This window comes from Notamacropus eugenii, chromosome 1 (genome assembly GCF_028372415.1).
Source record: "Notamacropus eugenii isolate mMacEug1 chromosome 1, mMacEug1.pri_v2, whole genome shotgun sequence".
Lineage (NCBI taxonomy): Eukaryota > Metazoa > Chordata > Mammalia > Diprotodontia > Macropodidae > Notamacropus > Notamacropus eugenii.
This window is the reverse complement of record NC_092872.1, coordinates 79,384,400-79,400,944: the sequence shown is the minus strand read 5'-3', so window position 1 is coordinate 79,400,944 and position 16,545 is coordinate 79,384,400. Positions and strand designations below refer to the sequence as shown.

The following is a 16,545-nucleotide window of genomic DNA, read 5'->3' as shown; positions in this document are numbered from 1 at the left end:
TTTGTTAACTTGTTCTCTGGATTTCCTTAATCTTTGTAGGTACATTTAGTTTTGTTATCTGTAACTGTCTTCCTTCTTATTTAATATTCAACCAGTTACCAAGTCCTCCAGAGTGGTTCACCTACACATGATCTCTTGCATCTGTCCCTTCCTCTTTATTCCCACTGCCATCCCTGTAGCATAGACCTTCATTACTACCAGACTGTACCATTACTACCAGACTGTACCATTACAATAGACTTCCAACAGGTCTTTTCTCATCTATTCTTTACCTCCTCCAATCCCTCTTCACATATCTACCAAAATAATCCTTCCTAATGCATAAATCTGGTCATGGTGCAAAAATGTCATCCCTTCATCTAAAATGTTCAGAACAACCTATCGCCTGCTTGCAAAGTTCAAATATCTTTACCTGTTGTTCAAATCCTCCACAATTTTACACCACCCTACTTTTCCAGCCTAAATTTTATATAATTTTCCTCCATGCAAATTTAATGAAAATGAAACCAACCTTACCAATTATTTATTGAGCATGTATTGTATGCATGACGTTGTGTTGAGTATCGATGACACATATGTAACTTCTCCTTTGGGATACTTTCCTCAACTTACGCTTGTATTGGTGCAATGGGTCCCCAAAATATGACCTCTATTTCCAGGTTCTGAGGCATAGTCTATGGGTTTGTACTCATACTCTCTAATACATACCCTTATTATCACTACTATAGCTCATGAGCCCCTGCTAGTGTGCTTTCTATTAGCAATCATCTAGTAGAGGCACAATTAACTCTTAGCAAAGTCATTTACTAAGATGACATATTAAGAACAGTAATTACAAAAAATTTCCCTCCTCCCATAAGCTAGAGGTACTCTCCTCCATTGAATCACACAGGATGCATAGGAAGACAAGACACTGAGTTAAAGTATACTGATAGTGAGGTGTACATATAGGGAACGCATGTGGTCAAGGCAACTCACAACTGAAGGGCACAAACGTTCTTTCTGTCCTGTATAATCCTGACATAGCTTCTCCTTGAATACAATGTTTATGGGACAGCTTATTAGCACAGGGCCTGGAGTCAGGAAAACTTGAGTTCAAATGTGACCTCAAACACTTTATAAATTGTGAGACCCTACGTAAATCATTTCACTGCCATTTGCCTCAGTTTCCTCATCTGTAAAATGGGATTAATAACAGCACCTACTGACTTACATGTACAAAAATATTTATAGCAGCTCTTTTTTTTGGTGGTAAAGAATTGGAAATAGAAGGAACACCTATCAGTTAGGAATGGCTGAACAAATTGTGGTATATGATTATAATGAAATATTATTGTGCTATAAGAAATGATCAGATGAAGTTCAGAAAAACTTGGAAAGACTTACATGAACTGATGAAAAGTAAAGTAAGCAGAATCAGGACATTGTACACAGCAACAGCAACACTGTAAAATGATCAATTATGAAAGACTTAGCTCTTCTCCATAGTACAATGATCCAAGACAATTTCCAAAGACTCATGATGGAATATGTTAACCACATCCAGAGAAAGAACTATAGAATATGAATGCAGATCAAAACAGACTATTTTCATTTTTTGTTATGGTTTTTTCCTTTCATTCTGTTTCTACTTTCATAACATGACTAATATGGAAATACGTTTTACATGATTATACACATATAGCCTGTATCAAATTGCTTGCCATCTTAGGGACGCAGTAGTGGAGGAAGGGTGGAATAAATTTAAAACTAAAAATTTTATTTAAAAAAGGAATGTTAAAAATTGCCTTTACATGTAATTGGAAAAAGATAAAATACTACTTAAAAGAAAAAATATATAAGAATTATTGTTATAAATAATAATAAAGGCACCTACCTCCAAAGCTTGACTCTCAAATGTTAGGGCTAGCTCTCTTGTGTCCATAGCCAGCTCTCTTTTCTGACATCAGGATACCTACTCCTCAAAGTGCTTCCTCCCCTGAGTCTTTCTATACCTGTGTCTATCTGGAGTGTCTGTGTCTGCTCCCTCACCTGCCTTGAACTCTCAAACCTTTGATCTCTCAAACTCCATGTGCCTCTGAACTGTCTCCCTCTAGTCAAACTACCATTAGATACAATGGTCCAAAGAGTATAAGGAAGAAAGAGAAGTCTCCTCCGCCCTTCTACAGCAGGGTTCTCTTCCATGGAGTAGTCCCTGGCTTGTACTTTATCAAACTCCTAAATTCTTCTAGGGGTTAGCTGATTAAAGCCCTGCAAAGGCACATCCAATTTTTTCTTATTCAAAGAAGTTGTTCTCTTTAATTTACTCAAGGGGCCTATTTGCTTATTTGTCTATTTTGTCTGGCATATCTACAATTTTGGAGCCTCTTCATTGGCGCCTTTTCTGTGGCTAGGCCTTGAAAGACTTTCAAGACCAATTCCTTTGTTATTTTTCAGTCATATCTGACTCTTTCTGACCCCATTTGAGATTTTCTTGGCAAAGATGCTGGAATGGTTTGCCATTTCCTTCTCCAGCTCATTTTACAGATAAGGAACTGAGGCAAACGGGGTTAAATGACTTGCCCAGGGTCACACAGCTAGTAAGTATCAGGTCAGATTTGAACTCAGGAAAATGAGTCTTCCTGACTCCAGGCCTGACACTCTATCCACTGTGCCATCTAGCTGCCCTTAGCTTACACAGACACAAAACAAACTTTGTTCTAAAACTAAACAAATTCTTGCAATCAAACAGAGAGGAGGAGAGAAGTTACAAACCCAAATAACTATGCACCAAAGGAGATAAATGTAAAGGTGATCCTCAAAATATTATAAGAAATTTGAGAAGGGAAAGATCATTTTCACCAGAGGGGAGCTGTTTTCAGGGAAAATTTGATGTCACACCTGAGGTAGATTTTGAAAGAAGGATTTCAAAAAATGGACGTTAGGAAAGTCATTCCAGGCATGGGGGAGAGGGGTGGATTATGTGAGCAATGGTATGGACACAGGAAAAGGAAGGGGGAAAAAAGAGGGTAAAGAGTAATCCAGTTTGGCTGAAACGTAATATGTAAGGGAAAGTAGCCCAAAAAGGCTTGAGTAGTTACGCAATGCAGAAATTTGTTTTGCTTGACTATGCATATTTATTGTAAGAGGGGGTTTTCTTCCCTTTTTTATGAGAGGAGGGAGGACAGAGAGAAAATAAATGCTAATTAATTAAAAAAAAAGAAAAGTTACCAAAATAAGAAAGGTAAATCAGACTCAGCTTGCATACAGGGATTATGCATTTATCTGATGTTCAGTGATCAATGGGAAGTCGTTGGAGGTTTTTGAGCAGAGAACACACTCAGAGATTGATGCATTTGGAAGATTATTCAGACAACGTTGTGAGGAACAGGATGAAGACAGATGGAGACTGGAAGCCCAAAATTCAGCTAGGAGGCTATTACAATAATCTAGATAGGTAAAAAGATATGGGTGTTTGCTGTAGAAGAGAAAATGAGGTGATTGATGGGTGAGAGATACTGTGGAAGTAGCCCCTGAGGAGCATGAAAAGTGATTGGATGCATGGGGTAAAAAGACAAGAGTCATAGATAACCATGAAGTTCTGATGATCCTTGGAGACGTTGCCATCTGTACAAACACGGCCTAGATCTTTGGCTTATGCTGCTTCTTGGACTTGACACATTCTCCCTCTCTGTCTTCATCTGTTGAATTCCTATGCATCATTTAAGGCCTACCCAAATGCTACTTGTAATATGTAGTCTCTCTTGATCTCCTTGGTTGGTGATGGTCTTCCCCCTCAACCTTATAATGTACTTTATTTTGGAACCTTTCTAATATATTCATAATATATTATTCAATTCAGTTCATTCAACAAACATTAATTAAGTCATTACTATATACTAGATATTAGGCAAAAACAAAAACAATTTCTGTGCTCAAAAAGCTTATCTTCTAATGATAGAAATCAACATATACACAGAAGAGTACATTTAAAACATATCCGACATAAATACAGAATAATTGGGGAAGTGCAGAGAGCTCGTTAACTTCTGAGGGAATCAGGAAAGATCTCATGAAGAGGAGGTGCATGAGCTGAACCTTAAAGAGAGATAGGGATTCCAAGGCAAGAAGAAAGAACATTCCAGGCATAGGGGGAAAGTGCAAAGCAAAGAGATTGGAGGCCCTGTTGACCTGAATGCTGAGTGCCTGAGAGATAGTGTTGTAAACCAAGTTGAGAGTAACCAATTGGCCTCAAACCCATCAGTTTCAGTTAGGGGGATGTCTACCCCAAGCAGGCAAAGATTTCTGGTGGAATGGGGAGATGAGAACAATTTGTTCCAATAGCCGTGAAGACGGCTGAGGCAGGCTCTACGAAGGACTGAAAGCTTGGTCAGACATTGAAGACACCAAGGTCATCCACTGCATCCTGAGCCGCTGCCAGTCATCCTGACATTTGTCCTAATGTTGAACTTCGATAACTCTGGAAGAGAAAATGAGGCTGACAATTTTGTGCCATTCTGCCTCACTTAAATACAATTTACGACAAAGTCAAGACATAATCCATAACGTCCCTGGTCCTTTACGTAAATGAAATATGAACAACGAAACACATCTAAATTTTAAAAAAAGTTTGAAGCCAGATGACAGAAGGATTTTTTTTATGTGAAACAAGAGTTTGTTTTTTATTCTATGGACAATATTCTATATTTTATAGACAATAGGAAGCCAATGAGCTCTTTTGTATCAAAGAAATATCTTTCCTCACTCCACTGATGAACTATGAATAACCTAAGGATAGGAACTGTCTCTTACTGTTGTGGTTTCATGATGTGTTGTGGTGGAACCATCTCAAAGAATTCATAGTCAGAGCCTCTAATCAAAGTATAGGTATTTATTGAGATGGACACCTCTAATGAAGTGAGTTACGTTCCAAGAGGAACAATCAGCTTCAGAGAAAGCAAGATAGATTTTTATAGGGCAAAGATGCAATTACATAACAGAAATTATGAACATTAAAAAGGCAGGAAGGAGTTGTTAAGACATTAGGTAATAGAGGAGAGGTCCCAGCCATAGTGGAACTATACATGTGATTTATTACCCGCAATGCATACAGAAAAAAATATAGAAAAACCCATGGCGGGGGGGTAGGTATGATAATGATAAGTTCATTATAAGTTCACCTAAAGGACAGCTTTTGCTATTACTATGCAGATGCCTACTTAGGGAAAGTCCCTTCTATTACTTCCACATCCTCCTTGGGTATCCTGGTGGTGCTGCTTTCTGATTGGCTGAGTATTGTGGTCCAGTCTGAAATTAGATGGATGTGGTTGTGCTTAAGTGCATGAACACAACTGCTGTTTCTATGGGAAATATGAGGAATGGGTCTGGGGCAGTGGCTAGCTAGAGGGGGTAGCTGGGATCCTATCACATGGACACACCTGCTGTTTCTAGGAGAAATATGAGTTCATGGACGCACCTGTTATTCTAGTGAGCAGTAAGGAATATAGGAAGAAGTTGGGGGGGAGGGGAGTGGCTAGGTAGGGGCAGTGGGGTCTAAAAGGAAGTTAAAATCTTGGGGCTGGGGGCAGCTTTATTAGGATTCTATCTTTACCTTGTTTTTTTAATTTCCTCCAGGGTCTTGCATAGTGTTCTGCACACAGTAGGGACTTACTAAATGTTCTGTAAAAATTATTAATATTAGCCTACTTACGTTTACTTGCTATATCCCTTTAGTATAACATAAGCTCCTTGAGGGCAAAGACTTTTTCATTTTGTGTTTATGTTCTCACTACCTTATTAAGTGTCTTACATATTAGCTGTTGTTCTGTCACTTCAGATGACTCTTTGTGACCCTGTTTGGGGTTTTCTTGGCAAACATAGCAGGGACGTTTGCCATTTCTTTCTCCAGATCATTTTACAGATGAGAAAACTGAAGCAAACAGGGTTAAGTGACTTGTTCTGGGTCATACAGCTAGTAAGTATCTAAGGACAGATTTGAACTCAGGAAGATGAGTCTTCCAGTCTTCAGATCCAGAACACTCTCTACTCTGCCACCTAGCTGCCCAGACTTACACGTAAAAAACATTTAATAAATCATTGTTTGATTGATGAAATGTCTTGATTACTTTAAGGTTTGGAAAGCCCTTCAATTTCATTATTTCATTTGAACATCACGATTGGTTAGTTGAAATATCATTGGCTCTAGAATTAGAGAATATAGATTCAAATCCTAGGTTTGATATTTACTGTCTAAGTGACCTTGGACAAGTCATTTAACTTTACTTGGCATCTGTTCCTTTGCCTGTAAAATAAGAAAATTAGATTAGAGACCTGGGCTCTAGATCTATGAGCCCCTGAATCATCCTGTGAGGCAAGTACTTCATTAATGTCCTCATTTTATAAATGCAGAAAACGAAACAGGGAAAGTAAGTGACTTATCCATGGTCTTATATCCATGAAGTATCAGAGTTGGGATTTAAACTTAGATCTTCAAAAAGAATTTATTGAACTGTTAAAGACAACGAACATACAATAATTTGCAGTATTACTAAAAAGCATCTTTTTTGTTTGCTTTCTGTAGCAATATTGTCTTCATAGCTACCTTTTTTCTCTTTTCATTTTGCTTATTCTGGCTAAAGGATTGTCAATTTATTCATCTCAAAAAACCAGCTTTTGGCTTCTATTTTGACTGTTGCCTCTTCTGTTTCCAAATTATTTATTTCTACACTAGTGTTAAAAGTTTTAAGTGTAGAACCAATAAATGTGGTATAGTTGTGAGAGTGCTGATTGTGGAGTCAACAAAGGCCTGGGTTCAAATTCTACTTTATAGGCTGAATGACCATAGGCAAGTCTCTTAACCTTTCTGAGCCTATTTCCTCATTTGTAAAATGGGGGATCGAAATATCTGTAGTACTTGCCTCATAGGATTGTTGTGGGAATCAAATAAATAATGCATATGAACTTTTTAAAATTATATAAATAACAGCATTATTATCAAACTTTCTAGTTTTATTCTTTGGTTATGAATTCAGTTTGATCTTTCCTTTAAAAAAAAGGAATTCATTCATTCAATCATTTCTGAGCATCTCTCCCACCCCATCCCACCCCCACACATACACTTAAAACCTCTCCCCTTCTCCCAACTCATCCACCCAGTCTTGGTCCAGATTTCAGTAAAAGATAAGAAGAAGACTGATGGAGTTCAATACTGAATGATGTATGTTTCATTGGCTCATAGGCAAAAAAAGCTCTAGAGCTGGAAGGGAACTCAGAGGTCAGCTAGACCCATCTCCCCATTCTACAGATGAGCAAACTGAGGCTCACGGAGGTTAAGTGACTTGAAACAGGCTTCCTGTTTGACAAATGTAAGTCTCTCTGAAGTCCTCACATAGATAGTCCAGCTTCTCCCTGACCTTTCTGAAGCAGTAATTTCGCATCGAATTTTCATTTGGTGACTCCGCACCGTTTTGCAAAATAAAATAATTGATTTCAGTCCGTGTGGTGTATTTACTTTATTTGTGTGTTAAGGAAAGCCCCAAGCCGTAAGAAAATTTTTGTTGAACTTCCTCTGGATGGCAGGTCCTGAGCTCAGCCTTTGAGTTCCTCAGACCCTTTCTTCACGTGTCTGGGCTTGCCACAGTTTGGAGTGGAATACTAAGGAAAGTAGCTAGTGGCCATTGTGCGCCTCTGCTGGATAAGGGGAAAGGAGGACAGATTACCCACACATTTTCTCTTCACTGCAAGCATATACACTGTTTCATAAGAAGTGTAGGATTTAGTTTTGTTTGAGGGATCAGGTTTTTATTCTCCAGCATTCCGTATCTGTCTCTTTCCTGAGCTTCTTCCATTTCCTGAATAAGGATCAGACCTACTTGGTCCGAGGCACAGAAAATCAAGGACTGGGTTCCAGTCTTGCTTTTGTCACCAACTCTATGTCTCCTTGGGAAGGTCCCTGAGACTTTTTGAGCCTCTTTTTTCAGCTTTCTTGGAATAAGAAGCTACAATCTCTGCCCTATCCGCAGAGGGTAATGGTAGTAGGACATGAGATGACTTCAGATGGCATTTTCGAAGTGACTTAACTAGGTGGTGACATCAAAGTAACCAGTCAGTCAATAAGCATTTATCTAGCTCTTACTACGTTCCAGGAACTGCACCAAGTGCTGGGGATGCAAAGAAAGGAACCTAGCACCTTCATGAATGTCTGAGGATGTGCCTGTCAATCAGTATCTTCTGATACTGAGTCTCGGTGGGTTCTCACTAGGAAGAGAATGTGATCTGGCCCTAGGGGGACAGCGCTTAGCCTGGAATGCTATAACTAGAGGAAATTTAAGTGATCACCAGGTGATATATTCTTCTCCAGGCTCCCTTATTTTCCAGAGGGGAAAAATTGAGACTCATGGAAGCTAAACACTTCTAAGTCAGGAGACTTGGAGTCTAATAATAGCCCTGACACTACTGCATAACCTGGAGCAATGTAAGCTATTTAACCTCTTTGAGCCTCGGTTTCCTCATCTGTAAAATGGGAATAATGATACTTGCTCACAAAGGTTGTGAGAAAAGTGTTCTGTGAATCCTAAAGTGGTTACACAGAATGTGATCATTAAACGACTTGCCCAAGGGCTCACAGCTAGTAACTGAGCCTCCATTAAGTACTACAGGCAAGGCAATAGCCTTCTGATGCTCAGTCCAGGACTCTTTCCATTTTGCCACCTTTTTCTCTTTAGGTGGATGAATCAAGAACTTTTCAGTCTCCTTTAGGGTACCTATCTATACTACCCTAACTGATGGTAAGTTCTTCAATTTGAAAAGGTTACAAGCCACGACCAAAGTGGAGGGAGTGTTGGTGCATGATTTTCTGTTAGCAGATAATGGTGCACTCAATGCAGCCTCTGAAGCTGAGATAAAACTAAGCATGGATCAATTCTCTGCTGCCTGTGCTCATTTTGGCCTAATAATGAACACCAAGAAAACACAGGTGCTCCATCAGCCACCACCACATCATCCATACACACCATCCATACGTGGAACCATCAGTTACAGCAAATGGAGAAGTTTTGAATGCTGTGGATAAGTTCACTTTCCAGGGAGGTACACATTGACAATGAGGTGGATGCACGCATTGCCAGAGCTAGCTCAGTATTTGGGAGGCTCTGAAGAAAGGTTTGGGAGAGAAGAGGTATTACTGACTACCCAACTGAAGGTATACAGAGCCCTTGTGCCGGCCTCATTGCTGTATACCTGTGAAACATGAATAGTCCTACCAGGGCCATGACGGGAAACTGAATCGCTTCCATTTGAACTGTCTGAGGAAGATTCTGAGGATCACCTGGCAGGATAAAGTACCAGACGCTAAAGTCCTTCCTCGAATTGAACTGCCAAGTATTCAAACTATGCTTCAGAGAGCGCAACTCTGATGGGCTGGCCACGTTGTTCAAATGCAAAATGTGTGCTCGCCTAAAAAACTATTTTATGGAGAACTTGCATGGGGCAGGCGATCACATGGTGGCCAGAAGAAACGATACAAGGACACTCTCAAGGTCTCTCTAAAGAACTTTGGACTTGACTGGGAGACCTGGGAGACACCGGCACAGACCATTCAGCATGGTGTGCCCACATCAGAAAGGGCGCTGTGCTCTATGAGCAAAGCAGAATTGAAACAGCCCAAAGTAAAGGCGGGATGTGCAGATTTGGGATATCCACCCAATATTCACACGGACTGTCTGTGCCCAGCCTGGTAGAGCATTCGCAGCTCTTATCGATCTGATCAGCCACAGTCCATCTGATCAGCCACAGTCCATCTGATCAGCCACAGTCGTCGATCTGATCAGCCACAGTTGGACGCACTGGCACTTCCCTTTATCGCGGTGACGTCATGCTGGTCCTCTGAGAACGAAGGACAACCAGCCTATCTATAAAATGGGACGTTCACAGCCGCCGGTCTCTTCCAAGAGGGAGCCAGCGCCGAAGCCTCGTCCCACAGGTACAGGCTGGAGGGGGTTAACGGACTGAGGGTGAAGGGGGCGGGTTGGGGGGCGGAGGAGAAACTGGCCAATAAGCAGCGAGTTCTCCTTTCCCTCCGCCTCCCCGTCTCTCTATATCTCTATCTCGGTCTCCCCGGGTCTTTCCGTGTTTCTCGGTCGTTCCCTCTGCACCCCAAGTCCCCTCTTGTAGAAGAGCCAATGGGGTAAAAGAGCTCCTCCTTCCAATAGCGGAGCCTTAGGGGCTAAAAGACCCGCCCCCTTCTTAACGGTTCCAACTCTGCCCGTAACAGGCCATTTCACGGTGAGAAAGGTAACAGAGCCGAAGGGGTTTAAAGGCCCGCCCCACCCTGCGCTGGAGCCAATGGGAAGCAGGAACTGTACAGCTCCTGGGGGCGGAGCCAATGGACTGCACCGCTAAGAGGGGAGAGAGCCAATGAAGTGAAAGGAACAGCCAACGAAAGGAAAGGTTAGTTTCACTTCCGGGGGCGGGGTCTGGGGCGCTCGCCACGGCCGGTGGCTCCGCGGCTGCTATGGCGGCTGCCCTCGGCGGGGCTGCCCTTCGTGTGACGCGACGTGTGACCGGGGCTGCCGCGCGGCTGCAGGTGAGGAGGGGGTGCGGCGCGCCACCCGCCTTTGGCCCGGAGTCCCCTGGCGCCCCTTCTCTCCCCGGCTTGGGCCGAGCGAGCCTTCCTGCCGCGGCCCCCCCAAGCCCGGCTCGGGACCTGGGCGCCTCCCGGCCACGCGGCCGCCTCTCGGCGACCTGGGCGCCCTCTCTGTGCCGCATTAGCTTGCTGGGTGCTGCCCGCGCGCGGAGGGCCGTCTCCCACCTCGGTGCTTTTGCTTGGCTCGCCCTCCGTGGCCGGCGCAGCCTCCTTCCGGAGCCCAGGTGCGACCTGAGAGAACGTGTAAAGCGCCGGGCGAGTGCGACCTCACTCCTTCATGAAGCCCTTCCCGACCCCCTGCCTCTTAAAACTACTTCGTCCTAAATCATCAGCCACGTTTCATCTTCTCCTTCACCCCACAAAAGTGCAGAAGTGGAGGGAGAGGGGGATGACTGTCCTTGTAGAACCAAAGCTAGAAGGCGCCATTAACGTTCGCTGCTCAAGGTCACGTGGTAAGCAGCAGACGCAGGCTCAAGGTCAGAGCCGGGCCTTCAGCTTGTTACACTCGTATACAATTAACCGGGCTTAGACTTAATTATCTGTTAGGCAGAAAAGAGGAACTTGGTGAACGCAAATGCTCATCCGTAACCCTTTTCGTTTTTTTATTCATAATCACCAAGTTGGGGGGTGGAGCCACTTAATCCAGAATTCGTAATGGCCTCCCTGTGGGCTGGGCACCGGAGATAAAAAGATTAGACCACGCTCCGTTAGGATATTACTTTGGGTCATTATTAATTGTTTACAATTACATAACAATTTACAGCCACAAAACCACTTTTAATTTGTTCCTCCATACAGCTTTTTGAAAGTGATAGGAGTAAGAATTATCATTCCCATTTTACAGGTGTGAAAATATTCAGAATAATTAAATGATTCCCCCATGAATATCCAACCAGTCTTCCCCCTCTAGTATATTTTCCGTGATACCACACTGCCTGTCATGGCCCATAACAAATGACAAGTTTCTGAGTGCTGGTTTTTTCCCCTTGATCTTTTCATCAAGTATTTATTTACTGAACATCTACAGTTATCTGCAACTAACTTTAAAGTCAATATTTTTCTCATGTGTGAATTATCCCAAGTTTGTAGCCTCTGCTTAGTTTCCTGTTTGTACCCTGTAAGGGCTCCTAAGGGGAGAGAAGTGTGCTGAAAGGGATGCAAATGTATTTTGTTATTTTTTCTAAGTACAACATTTTAAAAAATTAGGCTCTTATTGTAAACCACACAAAAGGAAAATGAAGTTTGGATTATCTCAGAAATGCTATCAAATTCTCTAATTTTTGATTCAGAGGTTTTATAGACCCATGGAGATCCATGAGAGAGGATGACTGCTTGGTCCTGTAGCCCCCATCTTTTATAGGGGAGGGTCAGTATAATTTGGAGAGACTGTCCCAAACCATTGCTAGTACACATCCTTCAGAAATGCTTACATAAGGGTAAGCATTTACCTGCTGTCCACAGACAATTTGTTTCAGTGCAATAATTCTTTCTCTTTTGGTTGTGAACCCAGTGAAAACAGAAACTGAAAAGTGGCTACAGGAGAGGATTCCTCCATTCCAGGGTTGGGAAAAATTTGTTGCCTTTGGACACATGGAAGAACTGAAATGATTTAGATGAACTTTCTCCTCTGTGATGAAAGTGATTGCATATACTACTGAACTCAAAACTGAGCACAGGGCTCTGGGCTGAGGGAAAGTCAGATGAATGAGACATTTCCTCCTCAAGGAGCTTAAAGTCTAATAACTGAAAGGTAAAACGGAGTAGAACAATTCCATAAACTCCTGTTGGCAGTCAGCCCAGGGAAAGGCGCTAAACCTTGAAGGATGGTTGGGATTTCAGTGAGCAAAAATGGAAAGTTCATTCTTGGCATAGGGAATTGTGCAAGCATAGATGCAGAGGTGGTATGCACAGGATATATTTGTTGAGTAGTCTAATTTGAAGCATAGAATATTAGGTGGAAGTCTCACTGGTAGATAAGCCTGAACAGTTAACTTGTTTCCAAATTATGTAGATATAGCAGCCTAAGAACTTTGGGTTGTATTCAGTGCTTGAGGGAACCATCAAAGGCTTTTGAGCACAGTGGTACAATCAAACCTGTGCATTATGAAAATAAACTTGTCAGTTCATGAGGTGGATTTGAAGGGATCATGACTTGAAGCTGAAAGACTGATTAGGGGACTCATAAAAGTGTAAGTAATTAGGATTTACAGTAGTTTCAGTGGGGATAAAAAGAAGGGAATAGCTTTAAAAAATGCTACATATTTATTAGGCAGTCAGAAATGCTGGTCTGAAGCTAAGGGTGAAGCCAGGGGACAAAATAGTTATCTCTCATTCAAAGTGGTATTCTAATTTACTAACAAGTTGGCCTGATAGAACAAACAGAGTGATGTTTTAATATACCAGAGTACCATATCAGTGCTCAAGAACTATACAATTAAGCTTATTAAAAGTATCAGTGGTGTTATTTTAGGTACAATGAACAGCTTGGAATTCAAGATCTACCACAATATGGGCACATCTTCCCTTAATTAACCTTATTTACCATTGTCTTCCTACATGCACCACCTGCCCTCAGTCCTAGCCAGGCTAATCTATTTATTGTTTCCCAAATAAGCCTTGTACTTGGATTTTTTTTTTCTGGTAGAGACAGTCGGGGTTAAGTGACTTACCCAGGGTCATACCACTAGTATCAAGTGTCTGAGCCAGGATTTGAATGCAGGTCCTTCTGACTCCAGGGTCTGTGTTCTATTCACCACCCATTTGCTAACTTAGGGACATGGATTTTGAAAAGAATGAAAACCCTTAACATTTTACATTAGAGTGATTCTGAACTAGTTAGACTTTCCCCTGACATTGTCTAAGATTTGAGTTGAGATGATTTGTTGGCTGGTCGGTTTTTGCAAATAAGTTGTGAGCTGGCTGTCTAGACAAAGCAACCTGATTCACTAACTCGAATGTATAGAGTGCTTTACAAAGTTCTTTTCAATTCATTTTCCACAAAGTAGTTTGAGTATTATCTCTAACTTTCCCCTCCCCTGGAGAGCCTTCCTACCCATCCTACCAGCCAGTAAAATTTTCCCTTTCCTTTTCTGGAAACCCCATCCTTTCCAGTAGAAGTCAGCATCTCCACTCTGCTCTAACCTATAGGCCCACTCCCCACTTTCAGAGGGTGTGGGGCAGAAGCCTGCGGTATCCTAAGGAAGGACTTACTGACCTTGCCATCTACCCTAAAGCCAAACTCTCCTACATGTGTTGTCTTCCCCCGTTAGAATGTGAATTCCTTGAGAAAAGAGACTGTTTTTTCTATTTATAGTCTCAGTCCTTGGCACTTAAATGCATATTTATTTCATTTGTCCCCATGTTTTAGATGAGAAAACAGGCTCAAAGAGTCTAGGTGACTAGTTGTCCTAGCTAGTTAGGGACAGGCAGTGCAGATGACAATGGATATTAAATCACTTTTCATAAAGAGGCCTTCTGATATTTATTATATATTTGGATATTTAACCCCTTTTGTCTTCACGTCTCCAGATGTGTGTATCAGCAGTATCTTAATGAATGCAATCAAACCCTGTGGATAGTCTGGTCAGGTCAGTCAGAACCTGCTGAGAATGGAGTTAAGCCTGGATAGGAGATCTGATTGGCCTTCTGGGGAGCACAGTAACTTTCAGATGGAACCTCTAGCAAATTTCTACTCAAGTTCCATATTCCCAAGGGCTGAAGGTATTTAAGGTTCCTATCAAGATGTCTGGTGCCTAGGGATTTGCCTAAAGTGAATTAGAGGGATTTTGCCCAAGCTTCCTGGCTCTGATTTGACTGAATTTATCATGATGGTGAAATAATGTAACTGGTTACTTCCCCCCCATTCCCACTCCTCTCTTCTTAAGTCCTACCCGCCTTCACCACCTGCTCATCTAATCTCTAGTAAACCTTTTCTTCACTACCCTAACCCATTTGATTCTCCAGACTCCTACAGTATTTTATAATCTGCACCATTAATTGTACTTAGTTATGATTGCACAATTTTTTCTCTTCTTTACTGTGCTGCCTGGCACAGGACTACACACGGGAGTTGGTGATAAGGGAAGACATGGAGTCAGGGGATGTTTGTTGAATGATTAACTGACCCGAGGGTCAATCTATGACCCTATCTCAGGTCCGAGGAGCTTCAGGGGTCCCTGGTGGGGATGAGGTGTTGAAAGCCCAGCAAGCAGCCCCTGGAGGAGCAGCCCCTACCATCTTTTCCCGGATCATTGACAAAAGCATTCCTGCTGACATCCTTTATGAGGACCAACAGGTAGGATGCCACTTAGCTCTGTAGCCGCTCTCAGAGCATATCCATCACCTCCTTATTCCATTTACACACACATCAGCGCCTCATTTTGCAATTACTGTATTTTATATATCTATTTCTGCTTCCCAGTGTCTTGTCTTCCGAGATGTGGCCCCTCAGGCCCCAGTGCATCTTCTAGTCATTCCCAAGAAGCCTATTCCTCGGATCAGCCAGGCGGAAGAGCAGGACAAGCAGGTGTTGGAGAGCATGGGGTCATAGGGAAACTAGGAGGGGCAGAGTTTGGGCCAAGGGTGCTTGATTATTAACTACAGACTAGGGAATGCTGGCCCTAACTCTTTCTTCCATTTTGATTATCCTGTCCCAGCTCCTGGGCCACCTACTACTTGTGGCGGCACAGACAGCAAAAGCTGAGGGCCTAGGAGATGGATACCGGTTAGGTGAGTGATCCAAGTTGTGACCTGCAAACTTAAGATGTCTAATCACTGAACCTATACCTACCCTACCCCTGTCACTTCTTGGTGCTAAATATAGCCCTTACATTGCTCCCCCTGACCCAAACTCTCTAACCTGCAGCCCCAGTACCTATATACCTAACATCCCTAACCCCACCCAATTTCAGTGATCAACGATGGGAAGCTGGGAGCCCAATCTGTGTATCATCTGCACCTGCACATACTTGGGGGCCGGCAGCTTCAGTGGCCACCAGGCTGACCTTGAACAAGATGGGGGAGGTGTGATAATCTATGATTGTTAATAAACCTGTTGAACCCTGATTTCTGATTCCATGTCTCCCTTCAGCCATTTGAACAAAGCTCTTCTAACCCACACTTTGGAAGTGGGGAAAGTGGAGCACAGGAAGGAATATCATTTTCATACAAGTTTTCATCAGTGTCTCTCTCACCAAGTGCCCAAGGGATACCCTTGGATCTGTGGTGAAGTATGCTTGGGGTAAAGGGAAGCATCAGAGTTAGAGCTGGAAGGAACATTAGAGGTAATCAACTGAGGCCCAGAGAGATTAAGGGGCTTGTTCAGAATCACACATGTCATGGTAATAGTAGCTCACATTTATGTCATGCCTTAAAGTTTACAAAGCACCTTACATTATCTCATTTGATCTTCACAATGACCCTGTAAAGTAGGTGCTATAATATCTCCACTTTACAGATAAGGAAACTAAGGCTAAGAATGACTAACCAAGAGTCACACAGAAAGTAAGTCTGAAATGGGATTTGAACTCGGGTCCTCTGACTCCAAAATCTGACAGTCATTCTACCCTATGTTGCCTCTTACCGAGTGGGAAAAATATTCTTTGTTTACATTCTTTAACTGTCGGAACAGGATCACTGAGAGAAGTCCCTATAACAGATTTTTTTATATTAAGATGATAATGCACATTTCTATAGCACTTTACCATTTACAAAAGACTTTCTTCACAGACAAGTGCCCTGTGAGATTGTCAAAAGGCATATCTCACTTGTTAGAAATAACAAATGTAAAAGAGGAAGGTTTACAATTCTTCCTGGGGAGAAAGGGAATGAAAGTGCCACGGTGGGGCTGGAACACGGAGGTTAGGTGATGAATTGCATTTTTCAATCCACTGAAAAGCTATTCTGTAAGACTTGGCACTGAGTAT

At 42.3% G+C, this 16,545-nt stretch overlaps 1 protein-coding gene across 2 annotated transcripts; it reads left to right on the top strand.

The window, feature by feature from the left end:
• The first annotated feature begins 10,408 nt into the window (after positions 1–10,408).
• On the top strand, positions 10,409–15,685 carry HINT2 (histidine triad nucleotide binding protein 2). 2 transcript variants are annotated; one of them, XM_072607104.1, is made up of 5 exons: positions 10,409–10,561; positions 14,775–14,915; positions 15,042–15,146; positions 15,277–15,349; positions 15,532–15,685. In XM_072607104.1, exons 1-5 carry the CDS (start codon positions 10,490–10,492, stop codon positions 15,621–15,623), a joined length of 483 nt encoding a protein of 160 aa, XP_072463205.1. In that variant the 5' UTR covers positions 10,409–10,489; the 3' UTR covers positions 15,624–15,685. The 2 variants fall into 2 exon arrangements, 1 of the variants encoding a protein (XP_072463205.1); XR_011966762.1 differs by having other exon boundaries at positions 10,432–11,073.
• The last annotated feature ends 860 nt before the right edge of the window (positions 15,686–16,545 follow it).

What these genes read in the sequence shown, in the direction of transcription:
- HINT2 (XM_072607104.1), top strand. Translation starts at nt 10,490, where the DNA reads ATGGCGGCTGCCCTCGGCGGGGCTGCCCTTCGTGTGACGCGACGTGTG. An exon ending in GGGCTGCCGCGCGGCTGCAG is followed by an intron (nt 10,562 to 14,774) that starts GTGAGGAGGGGG and finishes ACCCTATCTCAG; the next exon opens with GTCCGAGGAGCTTCAGGGGT. An exon ending in AGGAGATGGATACCGGTTAG is followed by an intron (nt 15,350 to 15,531) that starts GTGAGTGATCCA and finishes ACCCAATTTCAG; the next exon opens with TGATCAACGATGGGAAGCTG.